The sequence below is a fragment of the Conger conger genome, chromosome 18 (assembly GCF_963514075.1).
Source record: "Conger conger chromosome 18, fConCon1.1, whole genome shotgun sequence".
Lineage (NCBI taxonomy): Eukaryota > Metazoa > Chordata > Actinopteri > Anguilliformes > Congridae > Conger > Conger conger.
The window spans coordinates 26,747,230-26,756,896 of record NC_083777.1 but is presented as its reverse complement, the minus strand read 5'-3'; the positions used below and the strand labels follow the sequence as shown (position 1 = coordinate 26,756,896).

Below are 9,667 nucleotides of genomic sequence, written 5' to 3'. Positions count from 1 at the left end.
TCCGCAAACCCCGTACACAAATGTATTCCACAAGGTAGAGCGGCATAAAAATTATTAACGCAGACTATTTCACCTCGTAAGCATGCGTGTTAAACTTTAAACAACGCGTCACCTAGAGGCCGTATGAAAGCAGATGACAGGGCTTAACCGTTGCTGGATAAAGTTCGCAACTTAACTGCAGTGTCTTCAACACCTAGCCTACGTCATTTTATGCATCCGATTTTGCAGAAACAAGAACTGCCGGTGTCTTTTTCTGTTAAAATAAGGAGCGCAGCCAAACAGTTTAAATTGTAGAATTATTATCTCTATAAAGAAAAATGACTGTTGTACAGGCCGTCGCTGTCCACTATGACGGATCGCAAATATGCGTAAAAGTTGCTGGTGTACGCCTAGGTGTAGTGTACTAATGAACAGACTCTCGCACTGGCGCCTGCATCAAGTTTGCAGAAAGCCATAATTGCCCTTTGCATTCCTCGCGCCGCCTTGGGCAGTTCATGTGCAGTCTGGCGCTAGAGTGCATGTCCAAGGGAGTGACGCATTGCAGGTACAAACGCACCAATCAGAAACAGCTATCCCTTCCTAGTACGTCCTATACGGTGCAGGCGCATTACAAACCTGCACCATGTATACATGCGCGAACAAATAGTTCTGAATAAAACCCCAATTCTGTAGTCGCTATCACGATTTAAAAAGATAGATAGTTATGCTTTTTTACTTGTATTTGTTTGTGTGCTTAAATGTTGGTCGATAAACGCCATGTGTAATGGGTGTTTGTGACTATGGTAACTAGGGAGAAATGACGCCGGCGGATTGATACAGTGTAGGGGCGGAGTTTTGAACGATGGTTAAAGGCGGGTCAGAATCGTTCTGCTATCATCCCGTGGTGATCCAAGCAGGAAAGTGTGTTTGTCTGTTGTGGAGCTAGAACTTGAAATTAGGATAATAAAATGGTAAGTATTACTAACGCTTACTGTACCATGGTTAACGTTAATATGGAGGACTGCTGTCCTGATCGTGATTCTACGTCTGTGGGGCTTTTAATTATTTGTAAATAAATACTTGGAGGATCAAGAGTGGTGTGTGTGCGTGTCCCGCCAGAATGCATCAATGTTTCTGATCGCGGCTTGAATCGATGTTAACTTGGCAAATGCTAGGCATTTTGTGGGCCAGTTTTCGCAAGTATCGTGCAGTTATCTTGGTGCAGCTATCTATTTTTCTTGTATCCAGAATGCAATCAAGCCGGCCCAGGAGTTTGTCGTCTCTTTCGAGAACGTTTCTTGCCGCAACATGCATCACTGACGCTTTTGGTTTAACTTGTATCTCGAAGCTGAGATCTCCTGCATAGTTGAAACATTGTCCTTTGATGTTAACTCACTTGTGCTGAACATTTCTTGCATTGCTTCGTATTACACTGCATGCACATCTTTGAATTGTATCGTTTGGAGGGGATGTTTTTTCCAAAATATTCAGCGACGTTGGTTGAAACATCTGTTTAAAATAACGTTGTTTCCGTTTTGCTTGGTTGCCTAACGTGACGTTAGCTAGTGCTCACATGTGAGTCGGTTAAAGCTTGTCCAATGTGCGCATCTTTTTATCATGCTCATTGCATTTTTGCTAAGCAAATGGTACGTTTCCGTACTGTACCATCTAAATTCCCTTGGGCTCACACCCTTGCGAACTTGACAACTTGTTACCTTAGATTATCTGTGTTCGTATCGCCTAACGTCAATTGAATTGACTTGCAATAGGCTTCCGCTACGGAGCACAATTATCCGCTGTGATGGAGCGAAGTTTAGTTCGCTAGCAGATCTGACAGAGCAGATGGTCGGCTAACGTTATCTGATTTAAATTGCACCAGTTTCTGTAAGTTCGTCCTTTGTCGTAACTAACGTAAGAGTACGTTAATAGTAATGTTCGCTAACATACCGTTGATTCATAACTAATCAAGTTAAGCGTGACTCGTACAGGAAGAGACTTTGCTCACCACACCTAGTTTTTTTTTTTTTTTTTTTTTTTTTGTTGCTCTTGGTGCAGCAGGCTACCCATTCTTATCAAGAGATACGTTACAATTTCGCTGAATGAAACAAGAATCGGGAACCTACACTTACAGCCATGCAGCGATTTGGCTATGTAATTTGCGTTGTCTCTAGGCACTTATCGGGTATAATAGTATACAGATGCTGCAGTCCAGCTGTTGGTATGTTAACTGAAATTAGATTCTTGGCAAAAGTGTGCAAAATTTTTTACAAGACGTGTGCTTCGTTATATTAATGTTGCGTTATCTAACCCGCCTAAGCGTTGGTAATGTTTGAGTTGTTCATTCCTGCGCAAACGCCTTCTATTCGTTCAATTTGGCTGTTAAATTTATATTGGGTGCTCTAAAACGCTGACCAGTTTTGGCTACATTGCAAGAAATAATGTGGGTTTACTCGTGCATCAACTAAACATTGTATGTCCATTGGGAGTTATGTAGTATAGCTTGCAAGTTTTTCCTGTGTGATTTCAACCCCTTTTTTTGTTGCAGGCTGATCAACTGACAGAAGAGCAGATTGCTGGTAAGATTGTCATCTTCCCTCATTTTCACTCTACTTGGCCTGTGGCATAGCTCCTGGCTGTGCTGCCAATATCTCTCGATTAGATTGTTGCCTTTTAAGGCTTCCCTTGGGGGCAAGCCTGTTCATAAAGTGCCCTTATGAATCTCAAGGCCATTCACAGCCATAATCTGTCTCCCTGCAAAGCTATAAAGCTGGGCCCGTGCGTTGCGTTAATGTGGGGGGGGGGGGGGGGGGGAAGAGAAACTTTACAATTTACTTGCAATCAGCTGCACCTGTATGTGTCCAATAAATGTTACTGTTGGTGCAGAATTGGAAGATTTAAGGTGGGTGTAGCCAGACTTCAGACTCCTGTGTAGGTGGAGAGATTGGAAGTAGCCTGCCGATATTGGCAGGCGTGGCGTTTCAGGAAGGGTCCATCTGCTGTCCTTGCCTTCCGTTGTAAAGCTGCGTACGTATATCGTATGTGCATTAGAGATTAAATTCCTAGAAATGTAATTCAACGTTAACTGTGACCTGCAGAAAAGACTTTGGTAGATTGTAGGATTTAGTCCATGTCCTTAGAATGATGAATAGTTTGCGCTGTGCTTGGCTAGTGTGTATTTCCATCATTCTGTGCCCTTGGATGCATGTTCCTTTACTTTTGGGTTGTGCAATCCCAGGGTCCTTGAAGGTTATCTTTTTTTCAGGAACGGTGCCAGGTTTTTGGGGTAATCCGGTGTGGTCCATGGGCGTTGTGTAGTTCGTTTAGATTTGGTGTGCTTTTGCTCTGCCCCATTTGTTCAGCTGTAAAGTCCCTGGACATTGAGTGTGAAGCCTCAACAAAGTCAAAGGTTGTGTAAAAAAAAAAAAAAATAAATAAAAAAAAAAAACCCTGACTCACTGCACCCTGTAGACTCACCAGCAGTGGCACGCTTATTTCCTGTCTGGGTGAATGTCGTCAACGACACAACGCCGTTGCGCCCACCTCGCTGTTGTTGCTATGCTACAGAAATCGAGTGTTTTGGAGCCGCAAGCCCGAGATAGGGGTCACCGCGGGTGGATCAAAGTTCAGCTTTTTTTAATTGGTGCTCTCCTCTGCTTGTGTGCGTTCTCCTCAGACAGGACTGTAGTTAGTGACGCACTGCTGGCGGTTTCCAGGGGAGGAAGGCTTGGTTCTGTTGCCATTGTGCGATATCCCCTTTTGACTGACACGGCCCTTTTGTTTGTGGATGAGGGCCTCTTTGTGTTTGCTGTTGGGGCAGCTTGTCGTGGTTAGGTTCTCAGCATTTTCAGTTGTACGCCTAAGCCTGGTCTGGCTATTGACAACAGTGTTGACGCATTGTGTATGCTGACAGTTTGCCCAGTGGACGGCTTCTGATTTTTGTCTTGTCTCCGTGAAGACGCTTTGCTTCATGCTAGTTTGCATTTGTGTGTAACCTGTTTGAAATGAAACTACACACTGTTTTTGGGCAGAAGGGCTGAAATTATGTTTAAGCCACGTTAAAGTTTTTATTCTGTTAAACTGGGTAGTAGTCCATGGGAAGGCATGCAGTTCAAGAGGCTTTACAGCAGAGGTTGTTGTAGAGTACATTAAGTTTAATGTAGTCATAGCTGCTGAATTTCCAGGTATCGTTCATTTTGTGTTGCTGTCCTAACTCTTGTACGGTTGGTGCCATTTCTGGTGGCCTTGGTCGGTTTGCCATAGTAATGAGGGCCCCTGAATTTAAACAGTCTTCCTCCTGTTCATCACTTGCAGTTTGTCTTGATTGGGTCTGGCAGTGCTGGTTTGAATGTTTGAAAGCAGAATTGCTTGGACATCTGGCAGGGTTAAAGTGGCTACTCAGATTTTGGGCTGCGCTTCAGCCAGTTTCAGGAACACCCTGGAACTTTCTTTGGTGGAAAGGGTGGGTCTTTCACCGTTGGTGGTTTTGGGTTAAGTTACAGCATTCATATTTTTAGTGTTTGAGGCTGCCTGTTCACTTATTTTTAATTTGTATTTTTCTTCCCCTATAACGATTTTTGTTGAAGGACAATTATTACATTATTGTATGTAGGCAGATCTGTCCAGTTTGGAATCTTCACATGTGCTTGGGTTTGCAGTTTTCAGTGGCACATCCAAACTCATCTAGTATAATGTTAAATTAAAATCAATTTGCTGCTGGTTGTACTTTTGGGCCTTGCCCAGCTTAAAGGAAGTGGACCCTGGCATGCGCGTTGTCTCCAGTAGGTGGCGCTCTGGCATACGAGTGTTTCCCCATTAATCCTCTTTCGCTCTTTTTTTCCCTCTGGCAGAATTCAAAGAGGCTTTCTCGCTATTCGACAAGGACGGCGATGGAACCATCACCACCAAGGAGCTGGGCACCGTCATGCGCTCCCTGGGCCAGAACCCCACAGAGGCTGAGCTGCAGGACATGATCAACGAGGTGGATGCTGACGGTGAGGCCTTACCACCGCTGGCGTAGCCAGGCGTTTTGCCGTTCGCCGTTTTGTTTGTTTCAGCGTTTCACGCCCCCCGATTTTTTGGCTGAACCTAATTTTTCTGTCTTTTTCAGGAAACGGCACAATAGACTTCCCCGAGTTTCTGACCATGATGGCGAGGAAGATGAAGGATACAGACAGTGAGGAAGAGATCAGAGAAGCATTCCGCGTCTTTGACAAGGTAAAAACGCTGCCTTCGCTGCCTGTGTGTGGGACCTGGGCCATGTTCAGCCCTGACAAAATGTAGCAAAACGTTTTTTTTTTTTTTTACCGAAACGGTGGCGCATTGAAGATCCTGTTACACACCGTGGGTGGACTGACTGACATGGTTTGCTCCTTGGGCTTCTGCGAACGTGCTCCCTGGCCTTTAAAGCATAGGCCTTCGTCATTATTGATTGGGCTGCACACCCACGAAACGGGAGCAAAGCTACCTCAAAGCCTGTTGTAAAATGTTGCCCACCGTTGGGAGAACATATCGTTCAACACTGAAATGTTGAGGGGGAAAATAAATAAATAAATAATGGCTGCTGTTGGAACCAGTCAGTGAAATCACCATCTTACCATTTCGGCTGTCAAAATGGTGTTTGGTGTCTCTGAAACCATGGGTGTATAAAATGGTGCGTTAAACTACCCGAATGATGCCTGTGTGTGGGACCTTTTTTTTTTCTGTCTGTGGTGAGGGTGACCTGGTTTGTGTCTCTGTGCCCAGGATGGAAACGGGTACATCAGTGCCGCAGAGCTGCGTCACGTGATGACGAACCTGGGTGAGAAGCTCACAGATGAGGAGGTCGATGAGATGATCAGGGAAGCAGACATTGACGGAGACGGTCAGGTCAACTACGAAGGTGTGTTTGCAGCAGCTTCTCCCCCCCCCCCCCCCCCCCCCCTCTATAGCGGTGGTCTCCAAACCTGGCAGTGGAGAGCTACAGAGTCTGCTGCGTTTTCACTGTTACTCTGCACTTAATCGACTTGGAGCACATGCACCATTCACCTCACCTGGTTACCTGGGTCTCATCAGGGTGCTGATTTTTAAGGTGAAAACAGAAACCAGCAGATCCAGTTGCTCTCCAGGACCAGGGACGGAGACCATTGCCCTACAGTTTGAGGACAAACTAGTTTGTTTCTCGCTATTGTGTTTTTTGGATGGTTTTGGATGCCAGTCACAATATGGCAGTGTTCACACTGACAATGGGTAGGCAATAGAACCGGTGTGCAGGTATGTGTTGTGTGGTTGGTGTAGGCGTGGTCTTGAGTGCAACTTGTGGCTATTTATAGTTTTCTATAAGAAGAATGCCTTGGGCTTTGCCTTGCTAATGATGTGTTTATTATTTTTTTTTATAGGAAAAATATATTTTTCAATACATTTCCATTAAATATCATTATGTAAATATAAAGGCACAATACTTGCTCAGTCATGATCCAGCTCAATGTTAATGTCATATCTTGATGCGACTACTGTTTGCTCTGCTGTCCTCTTACCCTGCAGTCATTTAGCTGATGCTTTTATCAAAAACCGACTTGCAATTAATTAAACTAAATGGGGGGGCCCACCCCCCAGGAGGAATGTGGGCCACTAGGCCACTAGGAAGGGTGACCCTTCCCTTGGTGCTGCTTCTAGCATGTTAGCCTGATGCTTTGTGCTGTAAATTATTCTTGGTGTTTTTGCTAACCTGCCTTGACCTAGCCTTGTAGACTTTCGTTAGGTAAATGTGTTTAGTCTCTAGACCAAACCGATTGATCTCTGGATTCGCTGACGATGTGTCTGGCCAGCGGTCATGAGCTGTCTGTATATATTTAGATGTACTTTGAACTGTAAGGCAAGCAGCCATAAGTTATTCCTCTGTTTTGGTAAAAAGCAAAAGACTCGGGAGCTTTTTCAGCTGAAATGTGTTTCTTTGGGCTCTTGTGCACTGGTCTTGTGACTTTTTATTTTTATTTTAAAGATGCGAAAGTTGTGGTGTGAACACTGCCTTAATGCTATTTTTGATACTTGATTAGTGAGGTCATCCACAAACTTGGTACTTCCCACACGTGACCTAGCACTGGCTCAGTTAAATTTCAGTGCTTGTCTGACGGGACATTTGGCTAGACCTGCGGGGAGGTTGCCCCAACAGAGAAGCATTGAAATTAAACTTTGATCCAGATGGAACTTTAAACATTTTTTTTATTATTTTTTATGAATTGAGGCAATGTTGTTTCTTAAGCTTAAAACATGCAGACGAAAACTAAGTATCCAAAGGACTACTTGTTTCATTGACTAATACTCAAGACGTTTTATTGGCAAACCTGCAACTCAACTGGAAAGAACGGGCACTTTCTTGGGCCTTGTATGCACTAGCATTTAAGTGAGTTTCATAAACCATGTCTGCTCCTTAAAGTCCCACTGCCAGGACTTGTGATTATTTGTATAGCCTCAGAGTAAGGATTAGAAACTCTATGAAACTGGTTTTTAGGTGTGAATTTGTTCAGGACTGGTTTCTGACTCCTACCTGTAGAATCATTTTGCTAAGCTTCAGTTAATTTAACAGTTTAACATCTTTATTTTTATAACTACTTCAATTATGACTGATTGCGATTCAAATTGGCTGAAGGAGAACGACCGTCAGCTCATGGGAAGCGGGAAATTGAGTCGTTTTTATTGATTTTTCTGTTCAACTAAGCTTTGCTGTGGTTACCAAGATGCACAAATGCTCAAATCCGCTGTCCAGGAAATGTGTTGCATGGAATGCATTCTAGCTTTCGCCAAACCACAGAATTAATTTGAATAGTGTGTATGAACAGGCCAAGGTGGCAAACCTCAACTAAAGCCTTACCAAAAACCAAACATGCTAGTGTGTACCAGGCCTGAGAATCTGTACTGCTTTAATATTCACTTGAACTCTACTAATCTTTTTTCTCTTCCTCTTTTCAGAGTTTGTACAAATGATGACAGCGAAGTGAAGGCCTTGTACAGGATTTTTTTTCTTTTTTTTCTTGTATAAAATTATTTGCCTTTTCTTTGTTTGTAATTTATCTGTAAAATGTTTATTCTCCCCTCTACCCTCCCAACCCCCCAGTTGTCCAAAGGAACTGCATGTGTAATACTTAGGAATCAAGTCCTCATGTCCCTTCTTATTTTAGCTGTCATTGTTTTCTTTCTTTCTGTTCTTTCTTTTTCTTTTGAGTGGAAATGTCAGTCATGTGAGCAGGTGGTGGGCATGGCACTGGAGCCATCGTGGGATGGCCGTACAAACATTTCTGCCATATTGCCCCAGGTGAGACCTGGGCCACCTGACCTGAAGTTGGAGAATTCGGCATGTTGGCTTTTCTTTTCTTTTTTTCTTTTTTTTTTTTTTATGTGGAGGAGTTACTCTGCATGGACTATGGACAAAGGTATATATGGAAAATTCTCAGCATTGCACTATTGCAACAAAAAAAATCTAAACTTAAAAAAAATAATAATACAAACGGGTGTATCCACCAGGTACTCGTACACTGACTCTTTTTGTATCTGCTGTTCAATACCAGAAGTTTGTTTGATTCTTACTATGCTTTTTAACGTTTTAGTCACATTTCTTTTTCCTTTTTTTTAACTGCTTTTGGCACAAACATGCCTCAAAGAATCCATTCCAAGTTGTATATTTTTGTTTTCCAATAAAATTTACAATTTACCCAAACAATACATGTCCTTATTTTTGTGAAATTGTTTGTATTGGTGTGGGGGTGATGAATTGAACAGAAATAAAGCCAAAAATGATACCCAGTATTGTAGTGTGCTCATCTGCACCTAAACCAGGGATGCTTGAATTGCTTGTGGCTAGTAAAGGTCACCTGACCAAAACAGGCTACCGGTGTTTCATGCTTTTGTTATGAATGCTTTAGCCTTTTGGTAACCTTTCAGTTCCTTACTTAGAATGTCTCCTGAAATCAACTTTAATTGGTCTGTATATTTAATAGCTTTTTAAATTTGTCTCTGAATTCCATCCGCTCAGTTTGAGGTCGTATTGGTCTACACATTAACATTTGCACACGGCTGTAGCCAATGAAGATCAAAGCGGCACTGCTCCTCTGGGGGGCTGTTTTGCATTGGTGAGGTGAAGGGCTAGACCGGAATCAAAGGCCTCGATTTTCAAATGGGATACTGCAGCACACCACACTAATTCACCCATAAATTACCCGGCCTAATTACAGCAGCGGCTTTTGTCTTCTCAAAGGTGTTGGTTCTACACTACGCTGAAGCTGCCTAATCACAGTCATTGTATTTTTTTTTTTTCTTAATTGAGCAGGCGAGTAGCCAGTGATTTAGTCTTTAAAAACTATTCTGGGACAACGAGAGGCTGGTCGGTGGCACGTTCAGAATGGGGGGTGTGCTTTCTTCCCTAAAATTGTCTGTTTTAATATTTCACCATTTCCATTAGAAGTCTCAAAGAATATCAAATGAGGTTTGCATACTGCAAATCTAGAAATGTTTTTGCCAACAGCGTATGATGTATGATTTCAGATCAGTATGGCTGACCACTCAAGTCACTTGGTGTGTGTGTGTGTGCTGTTAAAACCCTATTCTGTGCCGTTAACCATGTTCTAGAGGGTCCTCCATTGTCTTTATCTTCGTCAATAAGCACCATGCAATCCTCTCTCCCACTAGTGCGCCTCTTGGATTAGTTTTTGCTGCAGCC

General features: G+C 43.1%; 1 protein-coding gene across 1 annotated transcript; it reads left to right on the top strand.

Annotated features, from left to right (window-relative positions):
• The first annotated feature begins 825 nt into the window (after positions 1-825).
• calm2a (calmodulin 2a (phosphorylase kinase, delta)) lies at positions 826-8,671 on the top strand. Its single transcript, XM_061227435.1, has 6 exons — positions 826-950; positions 2,525-2,555; positions 4,827-4,970; positions 5,087-5,193; positions 5,722-5,857; positions 7,924-8,671. Exons 1-6 carry the CDS (start codon positions 948-950, stop codon positions 7,950-7,952), a joined length of 450 nt encoding a protein of 149 aa, XP_061083419.1. The 5' UTR covers positions 826-947; the 3' UTR covers positions 7,953-8,671.
• The last annotated feature ends 996 nt before the right edge of the window (positions 8,672-9,667 follow it).

Bases quoted from the DNA above. Each gene is read 5' to 3' on its own strand.
- calm2a (XM_061227435.1), top strand. The intron at 4,971-5,086 runs GTGAGGCCTTAC...TGTCTTTTTCAG, and splicing joins CAACGAGGTGGATGCTGACG to GAAACGGCACAATAGACTTC. The intron at 5,194-5,721 runs GTAAAAACGCTG...CTCTGTGCCCAG, and splicing joins CATTCCGCGTCTTTGACAAG to GATGGAAACGGGTACATCAG.